This window comes from Theropithecus gelada, chromosome 8 (genome assembly GCF_003255815.1).
Source record: "Theropithecus gelada isolate Dixy chromosome 8, Tgel_1.0, whole genome shotgun sequence".
Taxonomy (NCBI): domain Eukaryota; kingdom Metazoa; phylum Chordata; class Mammalia; order Primates; family Cercopithecidae; genus Theropithecus; species Theropithecus gelada.
In genome coordinates, this window is record NC_037676.1 from 26,844,447 (window position 1) to 26,866,124 (window position 21,678).

Here is a 21,678-nt window from a genome sequence, read left to right on the forward strand (position 1 = left end):
GAGTTGCTGCATGCGGAAGAACTTGTAGCCCCCAAGAGTATGGGAGTTGGACTGGGTACTGAAGGAGAGCCATGCTTTTGGATGGCTGTCTAAATGGCACATACTGTTGGATAGCTACCTTGGTGATACAGGGGGATCACATTAATAGCAGGCCATAAAATATCAGCTTAGATTGGTTGAAAGCCTATATGTGCATATTTGCATATTAAAGAATAGTTATGTTGATATGTTTACATCTCTGTTAAATGAATAATTAGATTTAGTGAGATGCAGGATTAGATATAGTATTATCCAAAAATTTTCATGAGAATACAGTAAGCCTATGGGAAAAATTCATTGTTTTGTCATTCAAATTTGATACAAATTTCTGTTTAATTGCTTTTCGGATGAAACTATAATTCTGGAAAGAGGAAATGTAGTGAAAGCCTTTTTATAAATATAAAATATTGACTTTTCAAAACCTGAGTTGTTTTTTTCTTCCTCTATTTCTGTTACTGCAAAAGGTAATGACATTTCCTGCCTGAGGAAAGACATTTTTGAAATGGAGTTAAATTATTATTTGAGAATAAGGTTTCCTTCTATGGCCTGTACTATATTCTGATGACTTATAAAGAGACCTTGTATAGCAGTGTCCTCTATATGTCCTTGGTGGGGCCTTTGACATTCTGTGCAATAGGAAGACTAGCTAATAAATTTTCTCTTTCCTCTACACAGATTCCCATTTGTGTAATTGCCTCCCCTCTAGTTTTTCCCAGTGATGTAAGCTACTATTATGCCACTACGCTTGCTAACTTAATGGTATCACTGTTAAGAAATAACTGCAAGTTTTTAAAAAATACCAATTGGAATGCCTCATTCTAGGATATTCTCATTTACCTTTAAAAACGTAGTCATTTAGAACTTTTTGCTTTCTGGTTTTTTTTTCTTTTTCCAACCTTTGTATTGTGTGCCTTCTTCATAGTATATGAATATTTATTTTTATTTGAAAAATGTTTTCCCTCAAACCCAATACTTGATGCTAGAGAAAGGTGCATTACGTCTCTTCTGTGGCATCATGTACTCCTGTTACTGCGTGCCTTAGTACCCACCTGTTTAAGAGGCACAGGACCTGATGATTCTATTGTTTCAGAGAAGCCAAATTAGTTTGAATCCTGTCTTAGGCAAGATTTGATAAGGTCTGAGCCTTTTTTCTGTCTCATATTTCATCTTTTAGTGACTTTGAACTACTCGTTTACCTTTAGTCCTGTTGCCTCTGGTAATCCTACCTAAAACCTCGCAGAATACAGAAATAAACAATGCAAAAGAGTTCAGATGTCCAGAATGAAAGACTTGAGAATTTGTTCTCTAGATTGGTGATTCTTAGCTTTCTTAGTTATTATTACCAATAAATAAGCCCGTTTTTATTGACAATTAAGAATGAAACAGTGAACCTCACAGAATTAGTTACAAAAATTACAGAAATGTTATGATTTTTACTTTTCAATGAAGAGCAATGAACTTCTTCAGAAAGAAGGAAAATAAATGGCAATTTTTTTTAAGGCTTCTCTCATCCTCCCCCCAAAATTGAGAACATTGTAGAAGGGTGCATTAAGAAAAATGGTTGGGTTCTAAGAATTGAGAGATGTTGGCCGGGCGCAGTGGCTCATGCCCATAATCCCAGCACTTTGGGGGGCTGAGGCAGGCGGATCACTTGAGGTCAGGAGTTCGAGACCAGCCTGGCCAACATAGTGAAACCCCGTGTCTACTAAAAATACAAAAAAATTAGCGGAGTGTGGTGGCACATGCCTGTAATCCTAGTTACTTGGGAGGCTGAAGTACGAGAAATGCTTGAACCCAGGAGGTGGAGGTTGCAGTGAGCCAAGATCGTGCCACTGTACTCCAGCCTGGGCAACACAGTGAAACTCCGAATCAAAAAAAAAAAAAAATTGAGAGATGTTGAAAAGCAGAGAAGTCTGGGGTCCATGCTGAGTTGTCTAAACAGTGTGGTAACTGGAATACAGAGCAAGGACTTTGAAGTCAGGTGGACCCAACTTCAGATCCTAACTCCAATTTTATTAGCTCTGTGTCCTGTTTACTCCCTTTCAACTTCAGTTTCACCACTTGTGAAATGGAGATAATAGGACACACTTCATAGAGCTGGTGGGAGGATTCAGTACTAGAGTGTGTGGCACAGAGCTTGGCCCACAAAAGACTGTAAATGTGAGCTCCTATCCCCTCACTTCACTAGCCCTGCTAGCAAGAGACTTACTTCTCTGCCTCTTTGGCCAGCATTAAGGCCACTAACTCAAACAGCATGAATCTAAAGTGGTGCTTGCTACTCTGATACGTGATTTTAGTAAAAGACAAAAGTGATTGGTAATTTTGTAAATCATTGCTAAGATTAATAGACTTGGTGAAAAGACTTTTGTGTATATAGAAGACATTTCATCTAAAATATTCCTGTAATCATTACATATACCCTCCCCCCTTTTTTTCTTTCATTTAAAATGACTCAAAAATATAGAGTGGGAAATAAATAATGCAGATGGTTTTCACTTATGTGAAAAATGGTTGCTAGGAATTGAAAAATAGGTTTTCACAGTTAAAATCACTGCTTTCAAGGAGATTATGGTTGCAGCTTACTGCAGGGGAATAATAATGATAATGATGATAATAACATTACTATGCTAGCTCAGTCACATCAATCCTATGAGGTGTAGATAGTATATTATCCTCATTTTGCAGATAAAGGAACCGAAGCACAAAGAGGTTAATAGCATCCTCATGTGCATAGTTAGGAAGTAGCAGAGCCAGGATTTGAACTTAGACAGCCTGGTTCCAGAGCCTACACTCTTTACCACTATCTCATGCTAGGAGGACAGAGAGAAGGCAGTTTTTTTGAGAGGGAGTAATGTCTTGAAACCTGCAACAGGTTAATTATTTTAGACTTGCTCTACAGGTATTCTGAGAGAAGCCTCACAAAGTGTATTGGAATTACTATAGAGACCAGACCAGATTACTGCATGAAGCGGCATTTAAGTGACATGTTGACCTATGGCTGCACAAGGCTGGAGATTGGGGTGCAGAGCGTTTATGAAGATGTGGCTAGAGACACCAACAGGTAAGATGGTGGCAGGTGATCTTGCACAAGCCTTCCTCCAGCTTCACCAGTTTTCTCTACATTCATACCCAGCCTTTCTTCATTCTGACCAGTCTTAGGGAAAGAAGTATGGGTATTCCTCCTTTTCGAAGTTCTTTCGTCTGTCTATCCTCTTACTTCCATCTCCTCCTTCCCTCATTTTCAGTTTTTCTCTAGTGACTCTTTTCCAGCAGCCTGTAAACATGCTCATCTCTCTCCCTCTTCTTGTCCTACACAGCCTTGTCCATACAGAAAGCAGGGGAGAGGACTCAGGGTTTGTAGTTTAAAGCAGGAGAGAAGGCCAAGAACAAAGAAAAGAGTGAGGAATGTTGAAGAGATTCATTTCTGTGGAGCAGATACCAACTAGCAAAAAGTATGGTGATGCCATGGTTGTAAACTTTGAGAAATTCGGGAATGCAAGGAAAGAAGGAAATAAGAGTTGTTAGAGCTTTATTATGCTCCCTCTAGAAATATGTCTTTTAGTTGAAAAGAAAATGCCCGTGAAAGGTTAACTGTATAAGGAACTTCACAGTTAATTGCTAAATTAGTGGAGTAGGGGAGACAATTGAGAGTTTATTAGGCAGCTGAGATGATTGACTAAGAATTGTAACGGTGGGCTTCGGAGGAAGGATGTGTTGAGTTGGATGTTAAAGGCCCCTTTATTCTGTAGGGTTTCGGTAGATGTGATTGGTGTTGTGCCAGGAGAAGGAAGCAGAGGGGAACTAGGGAGACAAGCACTGATCAGCGTCTTAGAAACAACCAAGAGGAATGCCAGGCCGAGGAGGATGGAATTTTCCCTTAAGGAATAGAGATCTGTTGAATATTTTTTAGCATGGGGAAGAATCTCATGGATATCATGTTTAAGAAAGAGTAACTGAATAGGATGCTTTTATGTGGGAAAAGGCTTCAACCAGGGAAACTGTGGAGTGGTGTAGCCTTCAAGGGCTGTGCTAGAGAGACACCTGGGCAGATGGAGGGGAAGGTGAAGCTTTCTGAAGAATACGACATCTGAGTTGAGACTTCATGGAAGAGTCTGAGTTGGTCAGGTGCAGAAGAGGAAGATTGAGGCAGAAGGAACATATGAACAAACTCCTGGAGATGGGAGTGTCTGGCACATTTGGGGAATTTGGAGTGGCTTAGTTTGGTTAGAATGTGAGATAGGAGAATGATAAGAGATAAGGCTGAAAAGCAAACAGAGGGCCTGGTTATTAGGGGCGTGAAGAGTCAGCCCAGGGAGGCTGGACATTAATCCAGCGGAGCAAGCCACCAGCAGGCTTAAAGCTACAATGTGATGGAGCATATCTGTGGCTTAGAAAGATGCCTTAGTTACAGTGAAAGGGGCAGGTCAGAGAAGAGCAAGTTGGAAGGGAGATCGGGTACGAGGCTGTTACAGAAATTAAGCAGGAAATACCGATGTCCTGGAAAGAAGTGAGTGGTGGTGGTGGTGACTGACTGGAAGTGAGGATAAGAGAGAATGGGAAGTCAAGGAGGCTTGGAGAGAACATGGGTTTCATTTGGCTACACTAAGTTTCAGGTACCTGTAGAATAGCCAAGTGAAGGTTTGCTTTAGAGCAGGACTAGGCAATAGACAATTCAGCAGTGATCAAAATGTTCTGTGCTTGCAACCAAGTTTTCCATTTTAATTCTTCTAAATATAAATTTTAATAACCACATGTGCCTAGTGGCTGTCATTTTAAATAGTGCTGCTTTAAAGTATTGGTTATTTGGGTTTGGAATTCAGGAGACAGGCCTGGCCTTGTCCTAGGAATTGGGAAGTCATTAGCAAAAAGAGATTAGAAATTGAAGTCATGGAAATGGATGGGAGCATTCTGAGAGAGTGAGATGGAGTCTGTGGTTTTTAGGATCCTTCTGCCGTGAATGGGAACACCTTGGTGGCAGAAGGATTGCCACAAGGCTTCAGTCTAGTTGCCCAAAACTATTATTAGGACTTGTTTCCTGCTGGATGTGGCTCTAGAATGCTAAATTAAGATGATTTATCCACGTGACCCCAAATGACTCTGCCTTCTCCCTAAGTCATTCTCTCTTTCTACTGTTTTTTTAAGGCTCCTCCAAACCCACCAGTGAAATCTATTTTGTATTATAGGTTTCAGTCTTCCTCTCTGTCTATAAATTATTTCACAAGATCTTTAAAGGAAAGAACATAGCAGCTTGCTGCTTCTGCATGGTTTTGAGCTTTTAATTTTTAATACAGATACTTACATTCATAAGGTTATTTTGACGGGTGATGCTAAACCAAATAATTTTAATACACGTTAACTTTTGCTACCCCAATTCTTTACTTTCAAGACTTTGAGTAGATGCGTAAGGGAATTTCTGAGAAATATCTCAGAAATAAAGTTATTTACTTCCAGGCCTCCTGAGAGGTGGGGATGTAAAAAATAACTTTCTGAGGTGTCTTTTCCCCCAGCCATATGATTTTGGTTATGGAATTTCTGTTACCTGTCTCAGAGATTGTTTTCCCCCTGTTTCTTGTGTTAACTTTTTCACCCATTTACACAAATAGGTAGTGATTTTCACAGGTAGTGATTTTCTTTCCTTAGGGGCCACACTGTGAAGGCAGTGTGTGAGTCATTTCACCTGGCCAAAGATTCCGGTTTCAAAGTGGTGGCCCATATGATGCCTGACCTGCCAAATGTGGGACTAGAAAGAGACATTGAACAGTTCACAGTAAGTGTGGCTTCAGCCAGGCGCATTCAGAATGCCTCTGCATGTTTCTTATCCCATCTGCTCTTGTTGCCTGTTTACTGATGTTTTCCATTGTTAAAGAAATGCATCCTTATTATAGAATACTGGAAACACAGTAGGGTAAGGGACATCACCCACAGCCCCATCAGACAAAACTCTTAACATTTTAATGGGTTCTTTCCAAGATTTTTCTATGCTTAGGCTTTTTTGAGGGTGAGGTTGTCTCTGCAAATATAACACAGACATACAAATATGTATGACATAGGAAATTATTGTAAAAGTTTTTTCACTTAACATTATAACAAATGTTTATCCATGTTGTAGCATGGTCTCTGTTAACATGTTAACATATTTAAATGGCTTTTTAATTTAATATGCCATATCTTGCTTAACCCCTTGCAAGTTTTTCAGAATAAGGTATTACTGGTTTTTTAATATTATTTAAAAAACACTGCAGGTAAATGAGTTTATGTGTATAATTTTTTGTCGTATTTAGGTTTATCTGTTTATGATAAATTCCATGGAGTAGAATTATCAGGTAAAGGTAGAAACATTTTAAGACTCTCACTCTGTTAATAAGTTGCTTTGCAGAGAGTTATAACAATTTACACTCATTTCAGCAGAGTTTTTCTTCACAAATAATTCTCTCCTGTTTATTTTCTATGTATGCTTATACATGCACACACACATATGTACATATATTTTACTCTTTGCTAGTCTGATCGAGAAAAGTGCCATTTTAACTTGCATTTTGAAATTGTGATAATACATTTTTCAAGTTTGTATTTACTAATTACATTTCTTTCATCTTTTTGGAGTTGTGAGTTTTTATCCTCTGACTCATTACTCTATTGGGATAAGAATATTTTTAATAATAGTTTATGTGAACTTTTTAGGTAAGGAGATTATGGACTCATTGTTTTTTATATTTGTTTTAAATATTTTACTTAACCTATTATTAACCTTTTAGTTGTGCTTCCATTAAGTTGATCTTTTTTTTTGTTTTTTCTTCAAATGCTTCTAAGCTTAGAACTGCCTTTCTGTTCTTTGAATTTTCACTCTAGGTTGTTTTATTGTTGTTATTTTAACCCTCACAGTTTCTTGATCCATGTTAACTTTGTTGTGGGAAATGAGATTGGTCAGGCCTTTAGTTTTTCTTCAGATTCTCAGATAGGGCAAGTGTGTTTTAGGGATATCCTTTTATTGAAGGCGATGACAATATTTGTCAAGTTATTTCATCTATAAAAGTACTTTTAATTTGCTCTGTTTAGAAAAATGCAGTTCACCATGTCTTATTTGTGAAGTTAATAATTCTTTCCTCTCAAGAAGTTTACTTTTATTATTTTTTAAGTTGGTGAACTGCACCTGAGGACCTGTTTATGAGATAACATTAATTCACAGATATCCCTCTTCGTAATTCCCCCACACTGGCTGTGTAATAGATTGTGAGTCTGGTATCCTCCCCTCAGTAACTAATAGCCAGGTGCTCAGACTCCAGGCCAAAAAGGCACCTGAAACACATATTATTATTATTATACTTTTAAGTTCTATGGTACATGTGCACAACATGCAGGTTTGTTACATATGTATACATGTGCCATGTTGGTGTGCTGCACCCATCAACTTGTCATTTACATTAGGTATTTCTCCTAATGCTATCCCTCTGCCTGCCCCCCATCCCATGACAGGCCCCAGGGTATGATGTTCCCTGCCCTATGTCCAAGTGTGAAACACACTTTTCTTTAGCACAGCTCCTAGGTGGACCAGTAGGATAGCCAGAACTCATAAAGTGTAAGTGCTCCTGAAAAATATAGTATGTTTCATACTGTAGCAAGCCATAGCAAACAGCTGAGTCTTGCTATGTATTTTCCTTGGTGTCTTCAACATAAGGAATAGTTCAGTAATAATATTGCAAGGACTACCCTTCCTGTAAACAGATTTATTTGCTTGTTTGTAATCTTTGCAGGGAAACACACAGGGAATATGAGTGGATCATATTTCTTTTCTAACTGCGTCCTAGTAAAGAGTAACAGAAGGGAGCTAAAATGAAAAATATGAGTTCTTTCTAGAGAAGAATTCTCTACAAATTAAATTGTTTTAAAATAAATAATTTTTAGAAATTGATAAGAGACAAACAGCTCAGTAGGAAAATGGGCAAAAAACTTGAACAAGCATTTCACAAAAGAGAATATTCAAATAGCCAATAGACCTGTCAAAAAGTTCTCAAAGTAATTAATCTTCAAAGAAGTGAAATTTAAAACTACAATTGGTTTCTCAGTTTTCTATAGCACCTTGGTCTTGTATTGTGGCTGTAATTTATCTTATCTCTGAAGAAATTTATTACAGATATTTTTTATACATTTTATTTTTCTTTATGCAATGCCTCTGTTTCCTTTTTTCCTTTTTGTTTTGGTTGGCCCCTTAATGTCCTAGGCTTTCCCCAAGTTTATGATGATCTTCAGTCAATTTCTTATGCCCCCCCCTTTTTTTTTTTTTGAGACGGAGTCTCGCACTGTCGCCTGGCTGGAGTGCAATGGCGCAATATCAGCTCACTGCAGCCTCTGCCTCCCGGATTCAAGCAATTCTCCTGCCTCAGCCTCCTAAGTAGCTGGGATTACAGGTGACTGCCATCACACCTGGCTAATTTTTTGTATTTTTAGTAGAGACGTGGTTTCACCATGTTGACCAGGCTGGTCTCGAACTCCTGACCTCGTTATCCACCTGCCTCAGCCTCCCAAAGCGCCGGGATTACAGGCATGAGCTACTGCGCCTGGCCTAAAGCAATTTCTTATGCTTTTAAGAGTAGGGGATTGAAAAACTGGATGGCAAGGCCTGTGTGCCTAGCTTGCAGGCGTGCTTCACTGAAGAACATTCTTTTAGCAATAAGCTCTCCTTTCTTTAGGTTATTCCTAAATGTCAGTATGGTGAACTCTTATGTAGAGCCATTTGATTCATCCAGAGATGAACTCTCCAACTTCCTGCTTTGGGCTGGGTGGCCTGGGTATATCTCAGGAAGTTGGTTGCTGACATCCAGAGAGTGGGGCGGAGAGTCCACCAGTCTATGTGCTGGCTTTTCCCTGTTTTCAGCCTTGGTCTTCATCTAGACTTTCCTTTGTACTTGGAATCTCAGAGCCCGGAGGCTTTCCAGTTTCTCCAGGGACTAAACGTTCTCATCTCCCTGTTCAGGAAAGGCTAAGGGTTAACAGATAATTCCCTCTATGTACACACTTGATCCAGTACCCCTGTTTTTATTTCCATGTCTCTCCTCTGTCCTGCCCAGTTCTTGGTACCTCTGATCCGTGAGCCTTTCTGAGACTCGGCAGTGCAATTGAACAGGGCTTTCGTTTCTGTCTCCTTTTGCTGTTTTCTTTACTTGCAAAGTCATTCACAAGCCTTCCTAGTTTCTGTCTTTGAAGAATTTGTTCCCATCTTGGGTCTCATCCTTGCCTCCTTTCTAGTCCTCTTTGTTATTCTGGGTTTATACTTTTTAAAAAATTCTTTCCTGTTCCTTTTCTTTTTTTTTCTTTTGAGACGGAGTCTCGCTCTGTCACCCAGGCTGGAGTGCAGTGGCGAGATCTTGGCTCACTGCAACCTCCGCCTCCTGTGTTCAAGCGATTCTTGTGCCTCAGCCTCCTGAATAGCTGGGATTATAGGCACGCACCACCACATCCAGCTAATTTTTGTATTTTTGGTAGAGACGGGGTTTCACCATGTTGGCCAGGCTGGTCTCGAACTCCTGACCTCAGGTGATTCGCCTGCCCCAGCCTCCCAAAGTGCTGGGATTACAGGTGTGAGCCACCGCGCCTGGCCCCTGTTACTTTAGTGTGGTTTTGGAGGGAAAGAAAAGAAACACTTGTTTTAATTCTCTAGTGTTACCAAAAATTGAGAACCAATCAATTTTCGTTCTTTCCAAAGGAATGTATCAGTCCATATGTCTCTGAAACTTATTATACAAGCACCAGAAGTACCTTTCTAAATCCCATGTTCAAATGTGGATTCAGACTGGGTGGACAATGGCTTCCATATGTGCTCTTTGTGGAAAGGCTGCAGAATATTTATTAAAGACCCGATGATTCTTTAAAATACAAATATTATAGGAAAATCACACAATAACAGAAGAAGATCTCTGAAACTGAATAGTACATAAAGAATACAGCATTTAAGAACATGATAGATGTCAATGAGAGATGGAAAGGTCTATCCTTACATTTCTTTGTAAAGCAAGTTTAACAGTGAAGAGCTTTGTAAGAATGATGTGGCAAAGATAAAAAGGATTTTTTCCAGTTTACAAGATAGAGCCCTGCCAGCTGAGTAGATACTCCTGCCAAGGTGGGAGTGAGAGGGGACTGTGTTGAGTCCACTTTCATTTCTCCAAAATATATTATGCAAAACAAGATTAGAACAAATTATCATTGCCAAGTCATGGAAAGGAGAATGCCTGGTGTCTCATTGCTACATCCCAAAATAAAGAAAGAAAGCAGCCAGCTGGGGTGATACAATATAAGAAATGACTGTGGCAAAAGTAGATGAGTTAGATGTATTGCTCAGTGTCCGGATAACAAATGGACGACGTGTAGCTCAGGATAGGAATGGTGCCAGTTGGCTTAGGGACAAAGTAGTCATATTCAGGGATCAGCAAACTTTTCCTCTAAAGGACCCTATAGTAAACATTTTAAATTTTGTAAGCCAGATGATCTCTGTCACAACTTTTGAAATGTTTAAACAATTAAGTATATTCCATTATTAAAGGAAGATATACTCTAGAAGTGAAGGCAGACGTTGAATAGATTGTCATGTGGTGATAAGAAAGAGGTAATACTGGGTTCAATGGGATTTTTTTTTTTTTAAGTGGGACAGCTAGTATTTGAAGGTCAGAAGGGCCTCTCTGAAGAAGTGGTGTTCAAACTGAGACCTGAAGATTCGCTAGATAAAGACAAATTGATGAATTTTCCAGGCAAAGGAAATTGCCTTTGCAGGGCTGGAAAGGCAAGATGGTGAGGGGTGGCATGAGATGAGATTGTGCAGGAGACAGGCTGGAATGGTGAGGGCCTGGTGCAGTCCAGCACACACTTGCTTTGCCCCAGTGAGGCTACAGAAACAAGGAGTTTCTGTTCTGTCTTATGCCCTACCTGGTCAGAAGCAAAGGCTGCCCCAGGGCCTACAGGGTGTGCCAGAGAAGCTGTCCAAGGGTTGAGATTTCACCCTGGGTGATCTCTGCATAACTAATGGAGAAGTCATTTTCTGTTCTCTATTCACAGGAGTTTTTTGAGAACCCTGCTTTTCGTCCCGACGGTCTGAAACTCTATCCTACCCTGGTGATTCGTGGGACCGGGCTTTATGAGCTTTGGAAATCAGGAAGATATAAGAGTTACTCTCCTAGTGACCTGGTCGAATTGGTGGCTCGGATCCTAGCCCTCGTGCCTCCATGGACTCGAGTGTACCGAGTGCAGAGGTAGTGTGTTATCTTTTATTCCTAAAATAGTTGGTGACTGGTCTGTTCACCATTTCTCATGGAAATAGTCTGATTTCATATTAAGGGTTTTGGATTTTTTAATGGAAATAAGGTAACTGGAATGCTATCTGTAAATAGAGAGGCATGGAAATCATAGCATGTCTAAGCCACTTTGCCAATATCGTATTTATTTATCTACCCATTCATTCATGAGCCTGGAGATGGAGCCATGACGGTCAGTAGGCATGATGCTTGCTTCCCAGCAGCTTATGGTCTAGTTCAGTGTTTCCTCTTCCAGGTCTGCTTCCGTCTAGATGCAGTAATGGGTGTGAGCATAAGAAGTGTGGCCATGTGTGCAATCTGTGTTCTAGAGCCTCTGAAAGAAAAAGAGTAGCAATAATCACTCTTTACAGATATTAATGTAAATATAGAGGAAAGGTGATGTATTTCTGATGGCATGAAGAAAATAAAATAATCTGAACTGCCTTCTTCCTAGGAAAGAGAAAGTAAGATCTCATTTACAATCAGGAACCTTATTTGCCTATTTATACATACATACATACATACGTACATACTAGAAACATAACATAACTTCACAGAAAAATTTTAGAAGCTGTAAAATTTTCTGTGTACCTATAATCCTAACAAAGCCGATTCCCACACACACGTTCCCACCACCCTGCCAAAAGCTACCCAGGCTCCAATATTAAATGCAAGGCCAGAAGGAGACTGCAGATGCATTACAGTCAGCTGCTAGACCAGGACTCCACTGAGCACAGAAACTGTGTGACTGATCATGTAAAGCAATGAACACTGGAAACAAGCAGAATTAACTACTTAAGGAAAATTATCAAGGATATAAAGTAACGGACTTACTTGCAGGTCAAAGGACATTTACATGATACTTCTGCTGCATACTGATTTCTCACAGTTTTAAAATCACTGGCCAAACTCCAGGATCTAAATTGCCTATATGATCTTTATTTTTAAAAATACACCTAAGAATACTAAGGAGATTTTAATAGAAAAATCAACTGTCGAAATTGCTTGCGTGGCCCTTCCCCTTGTTGTTCAACCCTTCTGAAGCAATTGAGTCCGAAAGACATTAGGTGGCGCAGAGCAGTGTAGGTGTCCACGTACAGGAGGCAGGGAGCCACAGCAGTCCAGAGCAGGGTGAGAAGGTCACTCATTCACATGCAGGAGGCAGAGGCGTGGTGCAGGCTGTTGAAGTCAGAATGTGACGAAAAGGGCGTTCATTGCCACCAAGGGCAGATCTGGTACAGGATGTCAGAGCTGTACATCCTCTAGGGGTGGGTTGGGGGTATATGCAGAAGAGGAGACAGCAAGAAAAGGCCAGTTACTTATGGGGAGTTAATCTGGCAGATATATTAATGATAATGAGTGCTAGGTTTTTTTGTTATCTTAGAAGTCAATTACAAATGTTGAAAAAGGAGAAAATTACTGTGAGCATTGTGGTGTTTTGGAATAGGAGATATTGGTGTGAACTCATAGTTTCCAACGTTTAGGTAGTTGTAGAAATAAGTGTAAATGTAATGAATAACAACACAGTCAGCCCTCCATATCCTCAGATTCTGCATTCTTCATATTCAACCAACTGCAGATGGAAAATACTCAGAAAAAACAGTGAGTGGTTGTTGCATATGTACTGAACATGTACAGATCTTTTTTCTGGTCATTACTCCCTAAACAATACAGTATAACAACTAGTTATAGTACTTACACTGTATTAGATATCAATAAGTAATCTAGAGGCCAGGCGCGATGGCTCACACCTGCAATGACAGCATTTTGGGAGGCCAAGGTGGGTGGATTACCTGAGGTCAAGAGTTCGAGACCAGCCTGGCCAAGATGGTGAAACCCTGTCTCTACTAAAAATACCAAAATCAGCCGGGCGTGGTGGCAGGTGCCTGTAATCCCAGCTACTCGGGAGACTGAGGCAGGAGAATCACTTGAACTCGGGAGGCAGAGGTTGCAATGAGCAGAGATCATGCCATTGCACTCCAACCTGGGTGACAAGAGTGAAACTCCATCTCAAAAAAAAAGTAACCTAGAAGTGATTTAAAGTATACAGGAGGATGTGCATAGGTTATATGCAAATACTACACCATTTTATATGAGGGACTTGAGCATCCATGGGTTTTGGTATCTTTGGGAGTCCTGGAACCAATCTCCTTTGGATACTGAGGGACAACTGTAAATATAGTGTGTGTGTGTATGTGTGTGTGTGTGTGTGTGTGTGTGTGTTTATAGCAGTGAGTGCACCTAGTTTCGAGTGAGCACAGCTGATTTCCAGATCTTGGTCTCTAAATGCTCTCCATTACTAAAAGGAGCATCTTGTGCCAAAAAGTAAGGAAGTGTTCAAAGAAGAAAGGGGAAGCTGGCTTAAAGGGCTCCCATTGGCCAAATCTGGGACAATTTGAGCATCAAAATAAATATTGATACTAACAGATTGTAACCAGCTGAATAAAATAGGAATCCACAAGTTTATACCGATATACATAATTAATAAATTGTGTAATTCAGAAACATAATATTTGCAGTCAGTCTTCATCATTCTCAGATTCCTTATTTGCAAATTTTCCTACTCACTAAAATTCATTTGTGACTCAACTCCAATACTGGCATTTTCATAGTCATTCTTGGGCATGCTTAGCAGTGAAAAATTTGAGTTGCCCAGCATATCACCAGCTGAGGTCAAACAGGTGGCGCTCTGCCTTCTCATTTCAGCGCTCACACTGAGAGCCAGTGTCCTTTTTGCAGTCTGTTTCATGCCATGTTTTTCAAAGTTTTATGCAGTTTGTTGAGGATTTGCTGTTTAGTGTGGCCCCCAAGCATAGTACTGAAGTGCTGGCTATTGCTCCTGAGTGCAGAAAGGCCGTGATGTGCCTTCTGAAGAGAATACATGTTATGTAAGCTTTGTTCAGGCATGAGTGATGTGCTGTTGGCCATTAGTTCAGTGTTCATGAATCAATAGTATATATAAGTTGTGTTTAAACAGAAACACACATACAACAAGATTATGTATTAATGAGTCGGCAAAAATATTGTGACCAGGACCTCACAGGAACCTAACCTGGTATTTTCCCTAGGAGCAATTGCTCAGTGTTCAATTGCAAAGTGTGTTGGTGACACTTTGTAGAATGTAACTACTTACTGCCTGCTAACAGAACTAGAACCGACTACCAACTGTACATAGTTTGAAAGTATCTGCCCCACCATACTTAACAATTACAGAGTGAAAGAAAATAACCTAATAGTGGGAAAACCTGGCAGCTGATCAAAGTGAACATTATCAGTAATAGGACAAATCTCAATTCTGGGCCACCTGATAGAGGGTATGAGAACATAGCATCACTTCTCTGTTACTCAGCCAGAACTTCACGATCTGAATCCAATAGTCAGGAAATGTTAGACAAAACAAAATTGAGGAAATTCTAAAACATAACTGGCCCGTAATCTTCAAAAGTATCAGGATCAAGAAAAGAGTTCCAACTTGAAGGAGACCATGCAGACATGACAATTAAATACAAGGTTCTGAACTGGGTCCTTTGACTGTAAAGGACTTTATTGGGACACTGGTGAAACTCACATGGGGTCTAGGATTAGACACTAGTGAAGTATCCATGTTAACTTCCTCATTTTGATGGTTCTTTTGTAGTTGTGTAAGAGAATATCCTTGTAGGAAATATTTAAAGTATTCTCAGGGCGTTGAGACATCTTATTTGCAAATTAACTTTCAAATAGTTCAGGAAAATAATTATTTGTACTGCACTTGGGACTTGTGTAACTTTGTGATTGTTTCAGAATCCAAATTAATACAATAGACAACAAAGATGCAGTAAATAGCATTCACAGAGACAAAAGAAAAAGATTATTTGCATGTGTTATAACTGACTCAAGCAACCAGAGAGCAGTAAAGCTGCGGCTTCTCAGCCGCAGAGCATGGCAACAGATAGCACAAAATAGTTAGCAATTTCACATCCAGAAATACCAAAAGTAACAAGGCATGGATCTCACAGGCAATCAGATGAAGAATTTGCATTTTCTCCCTTCATTTTCAGCTTAAATTTCTTTCTGCTGTAACCAGTGAGTCAAAAGCAGCGGAGACATTGCTATACCATTAAAAGCTTAATTTTATAGACTTTTAAATACCACTATGGGACATTATCCTGGCCTACCAACAACTGAGAAAATAAGGACTTGAAGAAAACGAGGGCAGCAGATATAGTCTCTATAGGAAAAATGTAAAGGAGTGATGACAGGAAGAGTGGAGAACACTTATATGATACAACCAAAAGGTCATATGATAAGAAAGCCATGACATTATTAATAAGCAACATATAAGGCCTGTTAAGGAAACCTGGCTGTTCTCAGTTCTTCTGATACGACCCCGTTACACTTCTCCTAGGGAGAATTGGCCCATAGGAGAGTCCACAAGCTCTGATTTCAGGAGGCCCAACTGTCACATATATTCCTCTATCAATACATCACTTACAGAGCTTATGATGAGGAGTGGCACAGGTAGATGTAGGCTTACAATTTCGAAGTGACACTCTTACTTCACACATAGGTGGGTGGATTAAAATGTAATGGAATAATGTAAAACAAGAGGCAGTAGTGCAATCTCTTTCAAAATGTGGAATTAGTAATGTCCTCAATGAGTCTGAGGGCAGTTTATTGTTTGAAGATTGTGGTGACTCAGCTCCTAACATAGTAATGCCATTGGTGAACGAGTCATCCAGAGTCTAGCTGTGATGTCAGGTTTTTATGCTTTAGGACTGATAATGTAGTTAACTGTGAATATGATCGTTTGCTAGATTTTGTTTAGTACAAAGACTAATATCTTCATAGTATTTTCCATTTTGTTTTATTCTTATTATGTAGTTTTGGTGCTTTTGATATGCAACTATGATACTTGTTGTTAAACATGTTTCTGTTAGAATTCTTTTTTTTTTTTTAATGTAGCTTACTGTGGACTGAGGTTCAATAAAGCATTTACTTTTTTGTAAGCATGGGGAGAATTCCGTGAGATGCATTATGTTACTTTATGTTTCGCATTGAGTGTTTACTAAACTATTACTGTGACTGCCTGCATAAGAACTCATTCATATTTATTATATTTTGCTACTTCCTTTTTACCCATTTTTATCTCCACATTTTCTTTGTATATACCACACTGAAAAATGATTCAGATTTATTTTGTATTAGAACTTGCTTTTTATTCTCAACAGCCACTGAAACTACTGAAATTTTAGACTAGGCTTATGCAGTGCTGAGGTAGCATATGAGATTTCACGTTCTAGTCAATGTATTACATCTTGTGTTTCTGCTGTGTACCACCACTCCATGATCTCATACACTTCCCTTTTGATCATGTGATTTTATACTCCCCCCACCAACAGTCTGTAGAATATTACTAATTATCCAGATCTTATGTTTCTTCCTGATTTCTAGCCATAAAATATTCTATTTACATGAGCAAAATAATGTTTTCTCTGTAGAACTAAACCACTTTCAATATATGTATTAATAACAAGTTAGCATTATTTTTCCAGAAATTTCCTTACAAAGTTGGAGTGCATCTTTACATACCAGTATATTTTATACACTGGCAAATTTGCCATTGGCACTTTCGTGTTCCATTTCTTAAGGATTTAGAATAATCTTCATGGTTATAAACTTAATGGCAGAATAGTACTCTGCAATTTTAATTTGTATTTTTCAGTAAACTGTTCACCTTGTTAGACGTTTAGATTGCTTCCAGGTTTCTTTGATTTCTTCTTCCTTTTTTAAATGTAATTATCCTGGCCTCCACTACAGCTAAAATTCACGTACATAGAATTTTCTACTGCTGGTGAAGTAATCTCTTAGAGTAGTATAATCTGGGCGAAGGATTTCCCGTGGTAAAGGATCTAAGCATTTTTTTCATTATTATTATACTTCTTAAATCCTTTCTGGAACAAGGGGAAAATAAATAAATGTTACAGCTTTTGCTGTGAATATTGATATGGCTTTCCAAAGGGATTATACCAGTTTAGAGTAAACATTTACTGGTTTTATCACAACCTCTACAGAATTGGGTGCTTTGTAGTATTTTTATTTTATTTAATTAAGGGTATTAATTTGCATTTTCCTAGTTTCCCTTGTAACTGGTTATTATTTGTGTTTCTTCTTACGTCAGTTGTCTGTTTATATTTAATTTGCCAGTCGTGAAATTTGGATTATAAATATTATCTTTTTATTGAGAAAGCTCAAAAAAGTTCATAAATGTTGCCTCATTTTGAATTCTTTCCTCTCACCCAGACGAATGGGAGACCGGGAAACCAAGAGGCCACATTTATGTTCGTATAGGACACTTAGCACATAACAACAGTCTAATAGCTGTGTTCTAGTAAAACAGCTTCATATATTTATTCGAAAACCTTTAATTCAGCCAGCACAGTGGCTCACGTGTATAATCCCAGCACTTTGGGAGGCCATGGCAGGTAGATTGCTTGAACCTAGGAGTTCAAGACCAGCCTGGGAAACATGGTGAAACCTCCATCTCTACCAAAAAATAAAAACACTTTAAAAATTAGCCAGGCAAAGTGGCACATGCCTATAGTCCCAGCTGCTCAGGAGTCTGAGGTGGGAGAATCACTTGAGCCTGGGAGGTCATGGCTGCAGTAAGATGTAATTGCTCCATTGTGCTCCAGCCTAGGCAACAGAGTAAGACCCTGTCTCCAAAAAAAAAAAAAAAAAAAAAAACCTGAAATTCCATTTCAAAGTGTTTTAAATTTTATATTCAGATTTAACTAGAATTTGCTATGTCTGGACTTTTAGAAAGAAACTTGTATCAGGCTGGGCGCAGTGGCTCACGCCTGTCTTCCCAGCACTCTGGGAGGCTGAGGCGGGCAGATCACCTGAGGTCAGGAGTTCAAGACCAGCCTGGCCAACATGGCAAAACCCTGTCTCTACTAAAAATACAAAAAAATTAGCCGAGCGTGGTGGCGGGCACCTATAATCCCAGCTACTTGGGAGGCTGAGGCAGGAGAATTGCCTGAACCTGGGAGGTGGAAGTTGCAGTGAGCTGAGAAGATGCCACTGCACTCAGCCTGGGTGACAGAGCGAGACTCCGTCTCAAAAAAGAAAAGAAAAAAATTAAAAAGAAACCTGTATCAAAAGCTAGATAGTAAAATTTTGATATAAAAGTGCTCAGAAAAATGTTAATTGCTAACTTAAACATTATAGCCAAATGTGTATGAGAAGGCTAAGTGTTTATACAGCATCAAGTGGCTGAGAAACTTTCTGATTTTGGAAGAGAGATTCATGGGGATTTTACTCAGCAGTGTTTTTTGTCTAGCTTCAGCCTTAAAGTTTTAGAGCAATTCTGAGACTGTAGAAAATTGGTGTTAGTCTAAGACTGCAGTTAAGCACCCTGACTCAACGTGTTTAATTTGATATTAGTGATGTCTTGCTAGGAAGAAACCATTGGCAAAGGAGAAAAGTCTCCCAGGATATTTAGTTCAGATGATTTTTAATAATTATAGATTATTTATTTTTGTTTTAAACCATTGTAAAGGAAAATCATTTGTGTCTTTCTGTTCTGTGCCTTTAGAAAATATGCCTAGCCTCTATGGAGGTTCACCTAGTGGCAGCTTCCACCAATTACAGGCAACACACTGTTGACTGGTGAAGCTGAACTTACAAGGTTTATGTGGAGAAGGAACTTTTTTTTTTTCTGAGATGGAGTCTAACCCTTGTCACCGAGGCTGGAGTGCAGTGGCGCAATCTCAGCTCACTGCAACCTCCGCCTCACAGGTTCAAGCGATCCTCCTGCCTCAGCCTCTTGAGTAGCTGGGATTACAGGCTCCCATCACCGTGCCCAGCTAATTTTTGTACTTTTAGTAGACACAGGGTTTCACCATGTTGGCCAGGCTGGTTTCGAACTCCTGACCTCAGGTGATCCGCCTGCCTCGGCCTCCCAAAATGCTGGGATTACAGGCGTGAGCCACCACGCCCAGCCGAGAAGGAACTCTTTTTAGGCAGGTATCAGAAGGGAGAATGGAGGAAAGGAAGATAATTTAAGTGAGAACACAATGTTTCACACTTTTAAAATTGTACTGTATTTTACTGATACATTACTTGATGTTTTTAATTGGTTATTTTCCCCACCCTTCCCTACCCATTACCTTTTTAAAAAAAAAAACTATTTATACTTTTTAGTTTTATGACAGTTGAGTCAGTAACATCTTCCAGGGGGTTTTTATGAAGCAGCATCCTAATAGAAGATTCTGTTCTAGCCCTGAAGGGTGCAGTCAATGATTAAATGTAAAATTCTGTCCAGACACATGATGAAGCCACATTAAACTGTTGCTGCCCTCAGGCTATTTGACAGCTGTCTGCTGATGTGATATTTAAATCATGATGAAACAGTAGAATAGGAATACCAATTCACAAGCCAAACATGTTTCTGAAATATGAGCAACTGCAGACAAAAAAAGGCCTAGACATCACTTGAAAGGTTTTTGATGAGCAAATTGCAAGTATCAGCACCTCTAATCTTGAAATCTTACCTGTTGAAATAGAACAGTGAATATTCTTGTATGTAATCAGTCTTCAGGCCAAGAAAGTGGAACTCGATTGAATCAAATTGGAGAAACCTAAAAATAATTTTAACTCCTACCTAGATGAATGTAGCAAGCTCAGATGGTCAGTAATCTCATCTAGGTTTTCAACTCCTAGAAGACTGTAACAATGCCTGCTTATATAGTCCAGATTGCTAACTGCAGTACTCTGTCCATTGAACATGCTCAGCATACATAGAATTATCTCTTTTCATTTTCAGTGAAAAAGACTTTGTCACTGAAACTGGCAATTACCACATTTCTGTTCCTTAATGAGGAAGAACTTACATCTGGTATACTCCCGGCACGATACTACCGAAAACCATTGAATCCATGTTGCATTCCTGTAGTGGCAGACGTAAATTTAAGGACATTTGTGAATTGTTAGCATCAGCATAAATGCTTGTGTTACCAGGTCCTCACTGACGTGTGCTCTCTGGTAATCAGGGCCAGCTTCAAGGATATGTGACCCATGCAGTCTCATAGGGTCTTGCACTTGGCTTAATGCTCTGCTCTCACCATCTTGAAATTATTAATAATTTTTTTCACAAGGACTCTCGTGTTCTCATTTTGCACCGGGCCCCACAGATTGTGTAGCAGCCTCCTGGGTCTTTTTATCATGCACTTCTGCCTACCAACACTGTATGTAAAACCTTCCCTAGATAGTTTACATCTATTGAAATTTTAATGTCTTTTAAAAGTACCAGTTTGTTATTAAAAGTATTTGTAGAGATCATCTCCCCTTGCCTTCCCATCTCCCCTTCCCACTGCCTGTGGAGACAGTGCCCCCGAAGTATGGCCAGAAGCATGTCTGGCACCTGACTGATGCAAAGGTAAGGGGAGGGAGTGCAGAGATGGCAGCTGCAGTTTTTGGGAGATTAGTTACATTAAGCAAAGAAGTTACTTGATTTAGCAAACGGGTAGATGTCCTAAAGATAAGGAGAGGCAGTTTTTTCACTCCCTGAAGGGATTTACAAACATTTAAAAGGTGAAAACTGAAAAGAACACCAAGGTACCATGTTAGTATTGGAATTATCAGTATGAACTTACGGGTTTAAAAATGTATTATATACACACACACACATATATATATAGAGAGAGAGAGTTATAGCATGTATGTCTATATATAAAAATATCTGTGAGTGTGTGTGTATGTGTGTATGCATGCATATTTTTCTTAGTAGTGTATACTGAGAGGTTCTAGAGGCAGTGACACCCCAGCAGTAATGAACACAGTGAGTTCCAAGACCATAGTTTTTATTTTTATTTTTTTTATACTTTAAGTTCTAGGGTACATGTGCACAACGTGCAGGTTTGTTACATATGTATACTTGTGCTATGTTGGTGTGCTGCACCCATCAACTCATCATTTACATCAGGTATAACTCCCAATGCCATTCATCCCCCCTCCCCCCTCCCCCCTCCCCATGACAGGCCCCGGTGTGTGATGTTCCCCTTCCAGAGTCCAAGTGATCTCGTTGTTCAATTCCCACCTATGAGTGAGAACATGCAGTGTTTGGTTTTCTGTTCTTGTGATAGTTTGCTAAGAATGATGGTTTCCAGCTGCATCCATGTCCCTACAAAGGACACAAACTCATCCTTTTTTATGGCTGCATAGTATTCCATGGTGTATATGTGCCACATTTTCTTAATCCAGTCTGTCACTGATGGACATTTGGGTTGATTCCAAGTCTTTGCTATTGTGAATAGTGCCGCAATAAACATACGTGTGTATGTGTCTTTATAGCAGCATGATTTATAATCCTTTGGGTATA

At 39.4% G+C, this 21,678-nt stretch overlaps 1 protein-coding gene across 6 annotated transcripts in view; it reads left to right on the forward strand.

Annotated features, from left to right (window-relative positions):
• The window catches only part of ELP3 (elongator acetyltransferase complex subunit 3), a 103,799-nt gene that overhangs the window by 33,049 nt on the left and 49,072 nt on the right, over nucleotides 1–21,678 (forward strand). For all 6 annotated transcript variants that reach the window (XM_025393904.1, XM_025393908.1, XM_025393905.1 and 3 more), the window contains 3 exons: nucleotides 2,939–3,100; nucleotides 5,680–5,806; nucleotides 11,083–11,276. In XM_025393904.1, coding sequence (XP_025249689.1) covers nucleotides 2,939–3,100; nucleotides 5,680–5,806; nucleotides 11,083–11,276 — 483 coding nt within the window. The remainder of the gene's footprint in view (nucleotides 1–2,938; nucleotides 3,101–5,679; nucleotides 5,807–11,082; nucleotides 11,277–21,678) is intronic.